This window comes from Benincasa hispida, unplaced genomic scaffold (assembly GCF_009727055.1).
Source record: "Benincasa hispida cultivar B227 unplaced genomic scaffold, ASM972705v1 Contig557, whole genome shotgun sequence".
Classification (NCBI taxonomy): Eukaryota; Viridiplantae; Streptophyta; class Magnoliopsida; order Cucurbitales; family Cucurbitaceae; genus Benincasa; species Benincasa hispida.
Genome location: NW_024064924.1, coordinates 87042 through 105962, shown reverse-complemented (window position 1 = coordinate 105962; position 18921 = coordinate 87042). Strand labels below are relative to the sequence as shown.

The 18921-nt window shown below is 35.0% G+C and overlaps 2 protein-coding genes across 3 annotated transcripts; one reads left to right on the top strand and one right to left on the bottom strand.

Annotated features, from left to right (window-relative positions):
* Positions 1 to 255: 255 nt before the first annotated feature.
* LOC120069727 lies at positions 256 to 3638 on the top strand. Of its 2 annotated transcripts, XM_039021517.1 has the most exons (3): positions 256 to 414; positions 555 to 630; positions 2176 to 3638. In XM_039021517.1, the coding sequence occupies exon 3, from the start codon at positions 2596 to 2598 to the stop codon at positions 3241 to 3243; it is 648 nt and encodes a 215-aa protein (XP_038877445.1). In that variant the 5' UTR covers positions 256 to 414; positions 555 to 630; positions 2176 to 2595; the 3' UTR covers positions 3244 to 3638. The 2 variants fall into 2 exon arrangements, with proteins under 2 accessions (XP_038877445.1, XP_038877444.1); XM_039021516.1 differs by lacking the exon at positions 555 to 630.
* Positions 3639 to 3902: 264 nt separating this feature from the next.
* On the bottom strand, positions 3903 to 7790 carry LOC120069726 (deSI-like protein At4g17486). The gene is made up of 4 exons (XM_039021514.1): positions 7158 to 7790; positions 6153 to 6414; positions 5051 to 5118; positions 3903 to 4537 (listed from the first exon to the last, which is right to left on the bottom strand). The coding sequence occupies exons 1-4, from the start codon at positions 7290 to 7292 to the stop codon at positions 4256 to 4258; spliced, it is 747 nt and encodes a 248-aa protein (XP_038877442.1). The 5' UTR covers positions 7293 to 7790; the 3' UTR covers positions 3903 to 4255.
* Between the last annotated feature and the right edge of the window lie 11131 nt (positions 7791 to 18921).

Below are 18921 nucleotides of genomic sequence, written 5' to 3'. Positions count from 1 at the left end.
AATAAATAGATTTTTTTTTTTTTTTGGGTCAAATTATTCATTCATGAAAGGAAAATTGTAAGCAAAAGCAAGTTGGGAAGTGGGCCAGCCGATTGAAGCCGAGCCGCCAAGAAGGTGTCAGCCAGATAATTTTAGATGCCCCCAACTTTTACATCAAAGCCAGCCATCAGATGCCACGTGGTGGGCTTTGATTTGTCTGTGAAGAATTATCTTCACTCTCTCACCAAGTCAGTTTTTTTCTATTTTACTATTTCTCCGACATCACTCCGTTTTCTCTCTCTCTCTCTCTTTCCCTTTCTCTCTCTCTGGATCCGAAATCGGCAAAATCTGAACCCTAAATTTCTTGGGGCTTTCACTTCGTAGATCGCGATAATGGAGATGGGGACCTCTTTCTATTTTCTACCGTTTTGAAAGGTTTAGCTTCTCTTTTCTGAGTTATTTGATCCTCAATTTGAATATTTATCGTATTCTTCACACATGTACCTTCTGCACGACTTACTTCTGCAACTCCTCTGTTGTTTGCGGTCTTTCCCTTTCGTTCTCTTCACCACTAGGTTTATGGATCGCTTCTGAATCCAACGTTACAGGATCCGATCCCTAATTTTCTATGATCGTACTCTTAATGAGACGGTATATCTTCAGTTGCTACTTGTGTTTATATGCTTCAGGTTTTAACATTTTATTCTCTTTTGCTGTGATTTTTATGCCGTTTCCCTATACTGCGACATCTTTGCCGATCAAACGGTTTTAAAATCTGTGATCTGGGTATCCTGGACTATAATTTAGCGTAGCGGCAAAGAGATATGTGATTGAGCCCCTAATCTCTTTTCATTTTGATTTCATTTTGAAACATGTATGCTTTCTTGCACGGTGATGAATTAGGATTGAATTATCTGGGTTTTATTTAATCTTTACATTTTGCATATTGTAGATTTGGATTTGGTGTTAATGTCTGTGGAAGTAGTTTAAGAAGTCTTAATTCACGTTTCCATATTTGATGGAGTTCACTACTCACTATGAATGACTCATTCTCATGGTGGAAATTGCTTGGTTTCTAGACTTTTTTTTTTTTAATATCCGTGAGTGTTTAAGTCAAATTACGCTCACCTCGACTAATCTCACTAGAGAACCTGCCTCACCCTACAACATTTTGTTATCAAGAAAACTCGTTAATTCTTAGGTAGGTGGCCACCATGAATTGAATCCTTGACCTCCTAGTCATTTATTGAGACTGTCTCCTTTTTTACCACTAGGCCAACCCATGATGGTTTGCTTGGTTTCTAGACTTGGTTCCTGGTTTTTAACATGTTTAGTTTAATGCCCACCCAAACTTATGGTTTGATCAGAGGATTGTGCCTAAGACTAATTCAACTACTATTAGTCAATTCCTAAATACGTCACAGTTGAACCGTAAATGGTGTTGGGAGCAAAGTCTGAGTCAAATTTGAATTGATGGTCATTTATGCTTCATGTGCTCATGGATATAAAATGCCTGGTTAATAGGCTTGATTGCAGGTTTCGTACATGTTAAGTTTAATAACCTAAACTTGAGTCTCAAATAGATGAAGTAACTGAAGCTAATTCATTTACTAGTCTAGTTAAAAATACATAGTTAGATGGTGGTGAGACATGGGTGTAAAGTCTCAGACAGATTTTAATTGATGTTCTACATTCATATTTATTTGGACTTTTCTTCCTGAACAACCACGTGTGGCATGGTATACGTGAATGAAGGATGGTGTAAGTGAAATTGCATGCAAAAGGAAGAGAATGAGGGTGGAAGGTTGTGACCAAAAACTTAAGCTGTGAGGCTCAGACGGCCAATTGCTATGCAATTCTATAATTGCTATATTTATGCAGCAGTATATGGTTTTAGTGCTATTGAACATTCCTTCCTATCATTTCACTGATATTTTTTTAATTTTTGCGTTCAAGTATCTGCATAAGGCGTGTTTCTTTCATAGCTAAAGCAATTTTAGTTTACCCATGCTTTTTACTGGTAACTATGAGGTGCCTAGTACTTGATGTACGATTATATCATTGTTCTCTTTTCTTTATGGGTCTCCTACTACGTTTGTCCCATTAGCTGTTGAATGAGTTTATAATAAGCAATTTTTTGTTTTTTTTCCTTTTTCTAAAAGTTTATTGATTAGTTTATTCTAATTCAATCCACAGCCATCAGGGAAGGGCTCATATGAGTTGCACGATTTTAGACAGTTTAGTGTTTTTTGCAACAATTGGAATATAATAAAGCATCTCTTGGTTCATTTGATATGCACAAAATGGATAAGTGGAAAGGTTCTGGAACACTAGGACGACTGGGGCCGAGAGGTGGTTCTATGACTTCTTACAAGTATGCTCTTCTGTTGTCACCTGTTGTCTCTTTCTGGGATTGCATTGTCAGGAAAATGAGGTATTCCTTCAGACCTGAGTGGGTGTAGTGTTTAGGATAGTACAATATAGTATATTTTAATAAAGTGATCCACTATAGATTTTATAGTATCATGATGAAAGAATGGAAAAACAATTACGAGGATATATATACTACTTACAACTAGTTCTTTGAAAAGGAGATTGAAAATATTAGAGTTAGATATGGCTAGTTTTGTGGCTAGTATGGGTAATAAAGGACAACCTATCGTGAAGAAAGCAAAAAAGAAGCAGGTGAAGGATGAGTTGGATCGTCAGAAACAAGCTGAGAAGAAAAAGAGGCGGTTAGAAAAAGCTCTTGCCACTTCAGCAGCTATTATATCTGAACTTGAAAAGAAAAAACAAATGAAGAAGGAAGAACAGCAAAGACTAGACGAAGAAGGTGCTGCTATTGCTGAGGCTGTTGCTCTGCATGTCCTGATTGGTGAAGATTCAGATGACTCATACAAGATTCTTCTTAACAACAACGGTCTCAACCCTTGGGAGTGCCCTGGGCAGTTCGACCACGTAATGAATGTTACAAGACCTGCCATTCCAGTGCAGGAGTTCGGGAGGTGTTCCCTTGAAGGGACTGGTTGGACCTCTAATATCGAAAGATTTGGATCAATGTGGCACGGTTTTAGGAATGACTACTGGTCAGTTTCAACTGGACCTTATGCTGAAGATCACCATGTGTTATACGAGCAAGTTGATGGTGCTGTAAGTGAGATTTCTGCTGGTATTATAGCAGCGCAGGCTGTCTCATCACTTCAGATAACAGTAGATGGGGATGAAGAAATAGACGTTCTTAACAGAATGCGAAGGGGTATGTAAATTCCACACATTTGAAATGGAGGTAGTTTGGTTTGGTACATGTTTGCAGAATTGTTTGCCTCTTCATTGTCGACCTGAATCCTGTCATTTATCTGGGAGATTTGTCGTCTTTTTGTGGGGAGTAATAAGTTATCTTGTACCCAGAGTCGTAGTCGTTCTTAGACCTTAAGCTTTCAAATTCAACCTTGTGCAGTTGATGTGTTGGTGTGCTCCAAGGGCACGCCCAACAACAGTTAATGCATTCTTGCCAAGGTTGCTCACTCAGATCCCTTAGTCCTGTGGCTTGTTGAATTGTATTTTATATGAATTTGTATCATAGAAATGTTTCAATGACTTTAACTGGATTGCTTTTTCTGCTTGGGATTGAATGCTGCAATTAGTTACTAATTCACGTACACCAAACGTTTGTTTACAGTTGTAAATTGTTTATATCTGAGAATTTTCCAGATATGTATTCGAAATGTGTTCTTTTTCTTTTTTCTTTTTGCAAAAAAAATATGAGGCGATTGAAACTGTTGAAATTTAAAGGTATTAGAATAGAAGTGACGTAAAATTGACAATCAACAGAATTTTGTTCTCCATCATTTGAGCCAGAAACACTGTTGAAATACATCTCGAGTTTTTCTTACCACTTAAATTTGGTAAAAGAAACAATGACGAACCCAAATTTAAAGAGCTAATTTCATTTTTGTTGAAGTCAGGAAGTTGAAATTTCCATACTTGCTACACTGTACAAAACGAACATTCAAGCAAAATAAGATGAACCGAGAAATGGCTTGCATTATCTAAGCCATAAAAAGATCAACTTAAACCTTTCGCCCACTTGCAATGCAGTGACTTTGTAGGATTCTGCACAGATTATCATCAAGATGCAAAAGGGGCAGTGCCCTAAACGCACACAAATCAATATATTTCTCAGTAATAAAAATGAAATTTTACACTTAATGAAACAAATAAACCTAAGTTCATCAACACGACTTCCACTTGTACCTAACAATATTCCAGAACGCTTTTATATATCCTGTTGCGATCGCGAATTGAGCAATATTGGAGTCTCTTCATTTGCTTTACGTTGTTGCTGTGAACCTTCAACTCGATTCCCTATTTCTGAACTACTCGACGGTTTGGCACCAGTAGTAATAAGATTCTTAAACCATGCAGCTTGAAATCTTGGAGTACTTCTATTTGAATTACTAGTAGACTCTGGAGAAGATATGACGTTGTTCGTGGCCCCTAGAAGAAAACGATAAGCCACTTTGCTGGCCGATATGATCTCTGTCTTCGCTTGTTTGAACTGCAATCACCCCATATAAAAACCAACAAACCACGTTTAGTTCATCTCACATATTATAATACCGATCTCCTAGCATGTAGTTTATAACTTTCTTCTCTGGACAAATGAATAAATTGTCTAGCTTTTTAGGTACTGAATCTTAGGATCTTAAAAACCAAAATGACACACAGATCAGACATTGGAGATTGAATGGTAACAAAAATTTTGACCAAATTCCATAACACCTAAGATAACATATAATAATCTTAAGAACGTATTGCATGCAGATCATTCATGTATATCCATTGTGCATGGATCAATTATCCTACACTTCATACCTAACAGCAACAAGATCAGTACTGCTTTTGCAGAACAGAAACATTTTGAAATATGGCCACATGCAAAGGGCCAAGCTAATGCAAGTTGTGGTAAAATTCCCTTAGAATATGCAACATGATGCATGATTTCAGTCCAAAAGGGCTCATTACGGCATGTAAGATGTTATGCGGTTACATGTTGCAGTAAAAATCTTACACGAACTGCTGTATTTCCAGCTACTTCCAATGCAGCATCACCAGCATTGGCAAACCGGTTAACCCAACCTACAACAGAATAAACATCATCAGACTTTTTCTCCCAAAAAATAATCAACATCCTCTAGTTAAAATAGAGGAAAAAGAAGTCCCCTCACGGACCCACAATCCTTCCCCATCAGTCTTCACATGGTCTGTCAAATATTTGCCGAATAATATCTCAATGAGAAAGAATTCTCTACCAGTTTAACTCCACTATTTCATCCTATGACATCACTATCAAATCCAGATCTTCAAATATTCTAAATCATACAACCAGTGCATCCTTGAAACTTCTCACTGTTTTCACACCTTTTACCATTTGTTACAAAGATTATAGACTAGAATATGGAAAATATAGAAAAGAAAATCAATGGCGAGCAATTGTTAGGAGAGGAAAAGACTAGGAAAAAGTAACTTTCATGGACTTCCAAAAACAGAAAATAAGAATGGACAGTCACAGAGAAGAGAAGAGAACAGTTAATTTAATAGAAGAAAAAACTAAAGTTAAGAGAGAGAGAGAGAGAGAGAGAACTGAATAGCAAGAAAATGAAGATGTATTTCACAAGATCTATGCTTCAAATAGGCCCTAAACTCTGTTAAGAGCCATGATCCCCACAAGATGTAAAATAGTAGCCTGTTATATGATTCCGCGAGTCTTCAAAATGTTCTGTTTGCCTTGCTGCAGAGTTGATCCCCAGACTAGGTTGGTCCTACGTGTGTGCCTCAATATCTCAAAAAGACAATAATGTACTTATTATTGACATACTTGGTGAGCTTTTTAGAGCAATATAGGTCATTCTTAATCATAAATGATTCCATTTAAAGGTGGAACCAATATCACATTATATTAAAATCGAGGTGATGCAAATATATACCGAGTGGCCAATGAGGGAAGGTTAACACGATAACATAAATTTTGCAAACCTAGAAGTATTTCTGTGTTATCTCCATAGAACATCATAAAATAAATCTAGTTAATGCTCAAATGCACAGAGAAAATGTCTCAAAACAAAGATCTTATGATGATAAATCATAATGGTATGAACTCAGATAACATTTACCTGGAAGCTTTGTTACATTGAGCATCTCACAGAACTGATCACAGAAGTGGTTACAGTTTCTTGATAGCAAGTCATACGAACTTCCAGGCCACTCTCTACTAAGCTCTCTTAAAATCTGATTCACCTTGAAAATCGAACAGTTTGTTCTACCAAGGTTAATACTTTCACGATATGTGTACATTGGATTCTGTCCAGAGGGGCAACTGAAAACTCCAGTTCCTTGCTCGCAAAACCCAAAGGACCATTCATCATCTCCATAAACCTGTAGTGCATAGCACAATCAGTCCAACAATCCGTCCAACCATAAGAAACACAAGTGTGTAGGGGAAAATGTAATTGGCAATGAGCAAAATGGTGAAAGCTTCATAAGCCTTGTAGTTCTTTTGAGAGTAATTACATACTTACGTAAAACCACCATAATTGTCAATGTTAAGCAGATGAAATAACAAATACCTTGACAAATAACATTGCCGTAAAGAATTTCAGAGTAAACTTTATGATTATCCATGGCCAGAATGGGAGTTGAAACATAAGCGGAAAAATGATTAACAATGTATTGCAAAAAATTCCACATTTCTTAAGGTAGAGATAGAATAAGTAACGTTATCTTACAATCTAGAAAGAACCAAATAGATCGAGTTTTAACATCCAATCAAAGTCCAATATCCCCTGTACAAAAACCATTTCTAACTGAAAAAGATAGATCGAACAAAATCACTCAAAAATCTTATCTACTAACAACAATATCAACCTGAATCGGAGCAACACATAGTAATACTACTGGATCATTAAGCAGACGCTCCCGCTAATATAAAAACCTAGCCACACTGACATTCACACTTGCAAACCAATGAAGATACCAATTGATCATCTTAAACTGAAAAGCATACCGGATTACCGGGAAAGGGTAACAATATTACACAATCGAAACCGTCAATACTAACTCCACATAAACATGTAAATACGTATTAAAAAAAAGAAAAAACAAAGGAGAAAGGGAGAAACCTGAACAGCGCTATGGAAGATACCGCCTAGACCAATTCCATCCTTGAAGATCTTGTTGATATTAACAATTGTATTGTTGGTCTTATCCGATCCGCTATTCGTAACGTCATATATATGCAGTATCACGTCAGTCATTTTTCAAGAAAAACGCAAAACCAAAACCAAAACCCAAACCCTAAACTATAAAACTAGTCGTCTTCTTCCTTCTCTTCTCTCTGAGAATTTGAAAACACAATTGCCTGCCCTAACCCTAAATCTGCCACCGTTTCCCCCCTGAAACTTGCCTCGCAATGAATGTCTCACAGTTCGAGGAAATGAGTTGTATCAAATTAAATTGGATTCAAATGAAATCAATCAAATTCAAAACAACCTTTCAGCCACCGTCACCTCTTTTACTTCATTCACTATGATTTGCTCTTTCGCTGTCTCTGATTTCAAAGTTTTTCTTGACTCGAAAATCGAAATCTTTGTCTCTGATTTTCCTCCCTTTATTTTTCTTTTCTTTTCTTTCTTTCTTGAACTCCAAAAAAGCGAATTGGAAATTGGAATATCAGATTGAGTTTTCGAACACACACACTATTGGATTTCCGATTCGATTGAAAGCTGTAAGTTACATTTTATTTTATTTTTTTAAAAAAATCTAATGTAATGATAATTTTTCTCTTTTTTTCCCCGAAATGATTGAGGAGTTAGGTATGATTACAAATTTGCCCTCGGGAAGGTTTAAAATTACAGAAATGGGCACGGAAGTACAGCTGGCGTGGCAGTCGGTGCCAGGTTGCAAGATGGATGGATGATGATGGAATAAGGCCGTTGTCTGAAATGAGTTGGACAAGTGGGTCCCACGTGGTCGTGCCTTCATTAACGGTTGAGCACGGACTCATAGTCTTGTCCATTAATCCATTGATATTTTTCATAACATTTTCGTAAGATTAAAATATCGTTTTTTATTTTGTACCTTCCAATATTTAAATTTAATTCATGTTTTCTCAATAAATTTAGAATTTAAGGAGCATTTGGGACAATAAATTAGTTATTATAGTTCTAAATTATTATAGTTGAATTATAATAATTTGTATTTGGGTATAGATTATTTTATTTTGGGTTATAATAGTATATGTTTGAGGTGTAAACTATTTTAATTTGAGAATAAAATAGTAAACACGGTAGCAAATAATGAAAAAAATGATGAATGTAAAATCTACATAAAATACTGTAACAAATGTGAGTTTTGAAATAATAGTTTTTACTGTAGTAAGAGTGATTACTATATTTTGATGATAACCTTTGCCACAACCCCTTAGTTTTTATTATAGTATATTGTTGATTTTTTTTTTAAAAAAAATACATGTTTTTTATTGGACCTTTAATATTAATATTGTTATTTTCAAAACTTATTAGAGAAATATTGTTGTTTTGAAACTTATTAGAGAAATATTGTGGGCTGTTTTGGGAGTTCGAGGCTAGAGGTCGAACGTTGAGAACTCAACGAACAAAGAAAAACTTGGAAACAATACATAGGCTGAAACTTCAACCCTCGACAAGGAAATCTCGCGAATCTCGCTTAGGTTGTCGAAGGTTGAAGTTTCGAACACACATCCACCCTCGAGATTGCAGGTTTATTGCTTTCTTTTTCCCTCATAGAGGAAATAAAGTAATGAGATGGTATACTATATGTATCTGTGTACTCGAGCTGCTTCTAACAACCTATGCATTTTTTATCATTTCGAATTAGACGGCGGCTTGTGGGATTGACGTGGAAAAGTGGGGATGACTATATTTCTGGAAGCAAACTCCAGGCCAATATGAAGCGCATGGATACAAGTTATGCCTTGGAATGAAAGACAATTCAAATTAGCTTTGTCTACGAACAAAATTTTGTATATTAGGTTGTCGAAGGTTACACACATGTCGAAACTTCAAAGCGATTAAGGAGATAAGTGGGCTGAAGCAGATTAAGGAGAGAGCGAGATTCAAAGCGAGATAGTAGGAGAGACGAGATGTTGAACGAGATTTTAAGAGAGAGCGAGATTCAAAGCGAGATTTTAGGAGAGAGCGAGATTCAAAGCGAGAATGTTGGAGAGAGCGAGATGACTAATCTGACTAACATTGAACTTGGTAAAATGAAATAGTTGAATAATTGAAAAATGAGATTATTCAGGAATACACATTGAATGCTAAGATTACGCATTGAACTTTTGTAGTAGATCCATAATAAAAAAAAAAATGTTTGTGATTGTTCCAGAAGAAATGAAAGCTAGTAATCGTTAATGGAAAATAACAACAATAACAGAGGAGAGCGAGATATTAAAGAGAGCGAGATATTGAAAGAGAGCGAGATCTTAGGAGAGAGCGATACTGAGAGAGCGAGATCTTAGGAGAGAGCGAGAGTGAGAGAGCAATATCTTAGGAGAGAGCGAGAGTGAGAGAGCAAGATCTTAGGAGAGAGCGAGAGTCTTCACTTTATTGAATTTTCCATAGAAATATATATAAAAAAGAGAAGAAAAAAGAGTAATAATCATACTATAATTGAATAATCATTAGACTATAATTGAATATATAGATATTATACTATAAATCATTAGGAATAAATTGAATATATTAGATTATTATACTATAATTGAATAATCATTAGACAACAAATTGAATATATTAGATTATTATAACTATATTGAATAATCATTAGATAATAAATTGAATATATTAGATTATTATACTATAAATTGAATATATTAGATTATTATAATGTAAAACTTTATTGATTACAAAAAAAAAAAAGAATAGTTAAATTATTATAAAAAAATTGAATATACACTAAATTATAATAAAAAAATTGAATATACAATAAAATGAATATATGATAACAAAATTATTATTATTCAATCCCTAACATATTTGGAGCTCGTCTTAGTAACGAAGACACTTCCTTTGATTATGTCCTAACTGGTTACAAAATCCACATCGTTGTCGAGTGGCTGGTTCTGTCCCATCCATCTCGTTGTGATAACGTGAACTTTTCGGTCTACCAGGTCTTCTCACAACGATGGATCAAGATGTAAGACAGGCATATTAGGGTGCGTGTGATCCAGTAATCTTCATTGCGGTACAGGTTTGAAATTGAGGAGAGTAACATTCAACATACGTTGACAATTTGTAGTAGTCCTCATAAAATCTTCGTAGTTCATGTTAAAATGTGAGCAAACGGCCATAAAATGCGAGCATGGAATGCCGAATGCTTGCCACTTGTTAAATGAACAGTACTACTCGGTATGATGGCTTTTTCGAGATCACTAAGTATGAAATACCTGAGAAAATTGTAACACACGAAGAGGTGTGTTTAATTTCAGATCGACATGCTAGTATAATTGTAGCAGTGAACAACCCAACAAATGGTTGGACGGGACCGAAATGTTACCATCGTTTCTCTTACGACATATCGTAGCAACTTCAATTAAAAAGGATAAATTTAATTCATTGAAAAATTATGTTTATCGTGTTGGGTGTCAATTTAAATTCGAAAGTTCAACAAAGCAATTGAAGATATCAAAGGAATAAATCGGAGCTGTCTGAGTTTTTTTTACAACATTAGTTTAGAGCAATGGACTCAAGCACATAATGGAGGATTCAGATATGGGTGGATGACGACAAATCTATCAGAGTGCATAAATGAAGTCCTCAAAAGGAGCTCGAATGTTGCCTATCAATGCCCTTGCTCAGATAACATTCTTCAAATGTGTGAACTATTTCGAGAAAAGAAGAGAAGAAATAAGGGATGCATTTGGAGCGTGAGTTTTTCGAGAAAATAAGATAACATTTTTCAAATGCGTGAAGTTTTTACATTATTCTTTACCCTCACACTTTTCTCTATATGCAATTATAGTCAATTTTAATATATATATTTTTTTTTTCAGATCATGGCTTTGAACCCAGGACCTATTGATCCCGATGTTTTGTACGACCAGTCCATTTATCGATCATATGTTGTATGGTGAGATCGTACTACTGGAGAAAATATCTTGCCAAACGTCGAGAGGCAGTTCTCCAGCACACTATCCCCTCTCCACCCTTGAATACTACCGCTTATGCGCACATCTGGATTCTATGGGGTTGCCAGATTAGGATTTATTCAGTTGGACTGGCATCGGATCACAGCCTTGGTCGAGAGATGGAGCTCGAGACGCATACATTCCATATGTCTGTGTGGAGAGTGTACTATCACTCTACAAGATATAAAGTTTGTTAAGTTACCTATTGACGGTGAGCCGGTCATCGAGTGATGTACGATGACTGGTTAGAAGTTTGTCAACTATACCTCGGTGCGACACCCACCTGCCGACAAGATTAAAGGATCGAGATTAAGTTTAATATGGTTAGGAACACAATTCTTGAGAGCTCATAGATGATGCAGACGAGGAAACCGTCATAAGATATGCGCGAGTATATATATACTACAAATGATGGGTGAAAGTCTGTTTTCAGATAAATCAGTCATTTTGTTCACTTGATGTTCCTGCATCAAGTCATTTTGTTTCGCTTGATGTTCCTGCCACTGTTAGCTAATCTCCAGGTGCGGGGCGGTATCCGTGGGGTAGAGCATGCTTGGCATGGTTGTATAGACAACTATGCAAAGTAACAAGACTTGAGTTCGAGAGATAGCTGGGCCTCTCATGCTTTTGCAACTATGGGCTTGGAGCGATTTCCAACAATGGCTCCACAGCTACATCATGTTAATGACGCTCAGTTAGTTGGACGAGCCTACGGTTCTCGTCGTATGTTTGTTTTAATTCAATTTAATTTTTATATCACTGATTTAGTTAATTTAAATTCTAAATTATCAATTTAAAAAATTTATGCGGAGAGATAAATTTTGTGTGACTAGGACAGCCACACATGTAGTCAACCAGTATAGATACATGTTTGATCTGCTTCAACTTGAATACAGTACATTACATTAAATTAATTGATTATTTTATTCACATTTTTATTGTATTTGTCTTTATATTTCTCTAATATAATATTTTGTGTTTCAGGTTATTAGGAGTCGTACAAAATTATTATGCATACTTTGCCTAATTTTTGTACGAATGGTCAAAACATATGGCGACAATGAGTCCTCTCATATGTTTTCACATTGGTGAGTGCATCTTCCAGGGTAATGAGACAATTCGGTTTTCAGTAGGATGTCCCATCGCCTTGAATACTGAACCCGTACTGCATGATATTGACCTAAGGACTGGAGATTGGTCCGAAAAAGTTGTAACATTTGGTAGTGCGATGGCACTATTGTGTTAAGGTTTATTGCAGTGGGGGTTCTCTTGAACATTTGATATAGATGTCACTCCAGAAATATATTCATTAGTAATTAATATTTACCAAGGCGCTACGTCACTCGTCCAGGAGCAGCCGTGGGCCATCTGGTAAATGAATGAATATTATCTAATTATTTTTAATTTAAATTTATTTTAAATATTGTCTAATTGTTTTATAATTCACAGAGATCGACAATAGTAGACTCCGTGAGGTTACGAATGATCCGAACCAGGTTCTTGCTATATGTAAGTGACAACCAAAGCTTATGGAGGAAATTCATTATATGTACAATATACCTATTGTTCCTCCACCAACTCCTAGACGAGGACTTGTTCGAAAGAGGATGAGTTTGATTGAGGTTGAACATAATGTGGAAGAGTTGCCCCCTATGATGCAGACGCAGAGTCAAACTGATTATGTTAGTCCGATGACATTGATGCCAGCATTTGGTTCAGGACCATTATGACTTAGAGCTGGTCCTTCGTCTTCATACGTGCATGGACATGGTCAGTCGTGTGGAGAGCATAATGAATATTTATATTATGAAGGCCTGCAGAGATACCAGAGCAACATCAAGAAGAACCCGAACAACTCAATTCGAAGTCGACGACGACAACCAGCTCGAAATCGATGACGTCTGCCTTGTGGGACACATTGATTTTTGTAATTATTTTTATATAAATGAGATATTTAATTTACATTTTTTTATTTTTATGAGTTATTATTTTTTTTAATTTATTCTTTTTAGAGTTTAAATAAAATAATAAAAATATTTTTAGAAATTGTTTTTATAAAATGAAAAATTTAAAAAAAGAAGAAGAAGAAATGATTAGAAAGAAGAAGGTGGAATGTGTAATAATTAAAAGGAAAAAAAAGGAAAATTTGTACGGTATTCTTGCTCTCTATCAAAATCTCGCTATGTCGCTCTCGCTCTCGCTCTTGCTCTCAAAATCTCCTCTCTCAAACGCTCGCTCTTCTCAAAATCTCACTCTCTCATAATCTCGCTCTCGATTTGATTGGAAGTTCAATGCAAAAAGAAAGAGATTCATTAGCTCGTTATTTAGTCAGGACTTGCTGAGATGACAGAATCCGTAAAATTATCAACAAGCTTTAGAAGGAATTCCAGGGATTATTGAAAATTTAGAAATACGATCTAATAGAGAAAGGTCTCCGGATATGATAATTAAACAACTCAATAATAATGTTTAGGAAAGGCCAAGGTCCGAGGTTCAAAGTTCAACATACAAAAGAAGGTCGAGGGTCGTCGCCCTCGACTTATTTAAAAAAAAAAAAAACAATATTTTACAAATAGTCTGAAAACAACAATATTTCCTAAATAGTTTCTAAAAGGACAATATCCTTTTAATTTTTCCTTTTTTATTAATATTTTTATTATAAATTTTAAAAATATATTCATATATTATATTTTTGTGCATGAAAATTATTGATATTATTTATCTAATTTTGATAAAAATTATATTGAGGGATTTAAGAAAACTTAAATTTAAATCTTCAGTTAACTTTGATTATTCTATATATTTTCATAACTTTCATTTCATTAAAAAATAAAATAAAAATTAAAAATAGTGAAGAGATCCACTTTTTAGTTGAATCTATTGAAATATCAGCCTATTTATCGTAACAATTGAAACTTTAAATTTTCATTAACAAATAGATTTATATATCTATTAATGATTTGTAGCTAAGTATGGGTTGCAGAATGTCATGTGATTATCTTTTCCTAAGGATGCACATGTTACAATGTATTGTAAAAGATTAAAGGGTCTTAGTCATATTTAAATTTGTGTAGATTAGAAAGGGATCAGTGGGCGGGAAAGCCACATTATAAGAAAACTCATGTGCAATGGTAAAAGCTAAGCATACTTGTTGACAATAAAGGCAAAACATTAAAATGTCCAAGGAGAAATACGTAGATGAGGTAATGTCACTCAAATCTCTCACCATTTATATATGATACAAAACAACCTAGTAAGAAGGCTTAATATAGTTATGTAAGAAGAAGATGAACCAATAATGATTGTCATGGGTTCAATCATGGCTTACCATGTGCCCCAACCATTGTTAGTTGGCCTAAGTCTGAACACAGCAAGGTAAAGGAAAGACGACGTCAATGTCGCTTCCAACTCGAATTAAAGGCATGTTCAACTTATCTATACCTATGCACAAGAGACAATATCAGTGAAAAACCCGTCTATCAATAGGTGCAATTGATGAGCGTAGTGAAAACATTCTAACACGTACTCTCCTATAAAAGGCGAAGAGTAATTAATCCTCCCACACAAGTCGTGTACAATTTTTCCTTTACATCCTTGACAATCGACACCATTTCAAACGTTGTACCAACTTAAGTTTCAAAATATGGGTGGTCGAGCATCACACTCGTCAAAAAAAAATAAAAAAATAAAAAAATAAAAAAATTATACCAACATTGTTGTTATTATTTATGTATATCCTACCTAGCTAATTGCAACCACGCAACACCACTTTAGAACGTACCATTATGCATTTTCTTTGGTGTACAATATTATGTAATGAGAATGAGTAAGTTCTATGTAATGAGAATGACTTTCTCCTTTTAACACTCTTCGTCTTCCCATATATCTAATACAACGAGGTTTAGGGACTCCAAAACCTATTTTGTAAAATTAGAATTTTTTTTTCCCTTTTCCTTTATTAATAAATATTGGAAGTTGAAGAGCTTGAGTAAAAAGTTGTTGTGGGTGAAAAAGTGAATGCTTATTTGGCTAAATATGGAGACCAAACCATAGGACCGACCATCAAGTCATAAGTTTATTTGGCTAATTATGGAGATCGAATCATAGAGTCAACCATCAACCATAATGTCTTAGTATGGAAGTTAACTCATAGAGATGATCATAAAGCTCGTCAGCTTGAGGAGGCTAGCTCTATGAAAGCAAAGATTATGCCTAAGTGTTGTGCGTTTGCACATGCTTGGGTCACTAATGAAATAAATATGAAGATTCACAACATTTAGTAACAACTTGATTAATTGCCCAAGGAATCATTTAGTGAGTAACTATTACGAAACCTATTTCTATATAATTGAGAGGGCCCATGAAATTTGAAGTACACTAAATATCACCTGACTTCTATACTCTCTAGCCCTCTGATAAAAAGCTGACCATCATAAGAGAACATGAGGTTTTACAAGAGAAAAAATGAAACTCAACAAGCTCAATCCAACTCATACTAAAAATCCATGGGATAGTTTCGCAAGTCAATCCAATCATAAGGCAATCATTATGCCTCAAGGACCAATGACAAAAGCTAGAATTAAAAGACTTAAAAAGGGATTAAATGCTTACTTCCAAGCTAATTTCCAGTCTATCATGAAGAGTTGCAACCTTTGAAGCTCCAAGAGTCACTTGGACACGTAAAAGTCATAATGAATATGAAAATTCAGATTCATCCACATATTTAATGCTTGATGTATTAATTTATTTCTATGTATTTACATTTATTAAGGTTCATGTATGTAGTTGAAGAGTTTTTATTGAACCTAGTCAATTAGGTGAAAGGTTGTGTCCTTTCAAGTTGTCTTTCTAATCAGTATAAATACTTATGTACTTTAGTCATTTAAACAAACACTTTGAATTTGAATGAAATTCCCTTAGAGTTGATTCTCTCAAGCTTTATGCTTTTTCTTTGTATTCTTGTGTTAAGAATGCATGTTTTAGGACTTTCAATCTAGTTTGATCAATTAGATTGTGGAAAGTTCAAAATTTTGAAGTTAGGAACAACTTCTCGTTTCTTCTTCATTATTGATCAATCTTCCAAGCCAGATCTATTTAGCTTTTTTGGGTTGCTTACTAAATAGTTAATTGGGGTTATTCTTATTATTGTTATGGGGGTTCACCTAGAATAAAGGGAGTTCTCAAACGTGATTGAGGTAGTTCCCTTTATCACCATCTCTAAACATTTACTAACTTGATCGTTGGAGTATTGGTGGCCAAGCACCACTCCAGTGCAAGTTCCTCACACGATTTGCATAACTCTCTTCTGAAAATTACAAATTCACAGTTGGTACCAAATTTTGATGTCAACTAAGTCATGGTTATGAAAAATATAACCCATTTATTTTCTCCTTTGCTCTAATTGTTCACATGAGATTTCCGGAGAAACTTTTTTCGTGGAGCTGAACTTGATATTTATATTAATTTCAGTATAGCAAGTACAATCTCTAATACTAAATTCTTTAATGCTTTCAAAATATACTATAATCTTTAAGTTATTGATCTTCTTAGATGATCGACCCTTGGGTTTGATGTTCTTCTTAAAGGACTAGTGTTTGCATGAGGCTTCCGGAGAAACGTATTTCATGGAGTTAAACTTATGTTAATGTAGATTTGATGCGGATGTGGTTCGATCTCTAGTATTTGATCATCTGATTCTCTCTCGGTTGAATGCGTACGCTTGATGTATAGAAGTGGAGCGTGTGGATATTCTTGAAGTTGGAATCTTGAAAGAATGTTTGTATCTCCAAAGTACTTCAGTCGTTAAGTGTGATCAGCTTCAGGAATCAAGGAGTCTTTTGATTGTAGAGAATTCTCTCTAAACTCTCTGGATTGTAGAATTGTTTACCCTCCCCTCTCCCCACAAATGAAGACAACTTCTATATCTATAGAGTTCTCATGTGAGCTTGGTTGATCAATAGACCTGTGACCCTTTGGCCCAACTAATTGGATTTGGGCCTTATTTGACATTTGGGTCAAATTAAGTCTTTTTTTTTTTTTGCTTAATTAGTCCAAAATTTCTCGTTCAAGGAATGTCTCTTTTCGAGATTTATGCGCATATATGGGTGGATGAATCTCGAAAAATATAAAGTTGGAATCGAAATTCAAATATATTTATTCTTAAATTTGACCTCAATTGATGTGTCAGTCAAACTATAAATTTAGTACATGACTTCTAAAATTTGGGATAAACATTGAAGCATGGCCAAATTTTAATTTGAGATTTTACCTCCCAATTTGATTTGGATTGAAAGTAAAAGCTAGACTTGATTTGAATTTGAGAGAAAATTTGGATTATGGAAAAATTTTATTTTTGAGATAAATTTGAGACTTTATCCCTAATTTAATTTTGCTTCGATGATAGAAGGCTAAAGCCAAATTTTAACTTGAGATTAGGGGTGTTTAAAAAACCTGGTAACCCGACCAACCCGGATTACCCAACCCAAACCGCAAGAGTTGGGTTGGGTTAAAAATTTTAAAAAATATTAAATTCGGGTGGCTTCGGTTACCATTTCAGGTTGGGTCAACCCGACCCGACCAAATAGATATATATAAAATAAAACATAAAGGAGGCGAGGGGAGCGTTACGCTGCTTACGCAGTCGCACAGTGCACGCCATCGGAGGCGGAGATAACGTTTTCTTTTTTTATTTTTAATTTTATTTTTATTATTATTATATATATTATATATATATATATATATTAAAAAAAACAGAATTGGAATGAAACCCTCGGTCCCTCGCCGCTCCGCTCAAGAAGACTCAAGTTGAAATTTTCTTTTGTCTAGTCCATCCACGCAGACGCAGACCGAAACCCTCGCCGCGCCGCTCTTCTCACCAATCGACTGCCATCGAATTGCCGGACGCTGCTCCCCTCAGCCGCTCTCCTCGCCTACTGCTTCAACTCCAAGCTTCACTCTCTCTTGCAAATTTTCTTTTGTCCAGTCCGGTCTCCGCCTCACCTACTGCTCCAACTCCAAGGAAGCTTCACGAACGACTTATCATTAGGGGTATTTTCTTCAATAAAGCAAGTAGATAACATTTGTTACATTTTTTGTAGGGATAGGGAATGCTCTACTACTCTTTTTGACCCTTTACTACAATTATCCTATTTATTTTTTTAAAATTAATTAACAAAAATTAAGCTAGTACACTAAAAGGGAACATTATATATTAATATGATAAGGTAAATGTAATGTTGATAAGATAATTGTAATGTTGAAAAGCAGTTATATTCTATATAAGAAGAAAAAAGCAAAGAAAATGGCAGTGTGCGTTACATTTTGTATGCATTTTGTTCAAATATCATTTTGTTGACATTTGAAAAGATAACATTTTAACCATGATTGATTAATACATTAATTTTTGTTCAATCTCGCAGTGTCTTGAGAACAGTTACATAGATTCTTCAAAGTCGTCACAACGGACATGGAATAGACATTACTGAATCACCATTTTCAAACTTCCCCGTGAGTAAACTAATTTAATTTTTATTCTGTAGTGTGTACATATACTGTTTGTTGAGAAGCTAGATAGTGTTTGTTTGTTATGAGTTAATCTTTATATAGTTATATAGTGTTTGTTTGTTTTTTTCAATTGTATAGGTAGGTGTAATTAGTTGTTTACTAGTTTCATTTATTTTATAGATGGACAACAGTAGTGGTGATGCAAGTGGAACCGG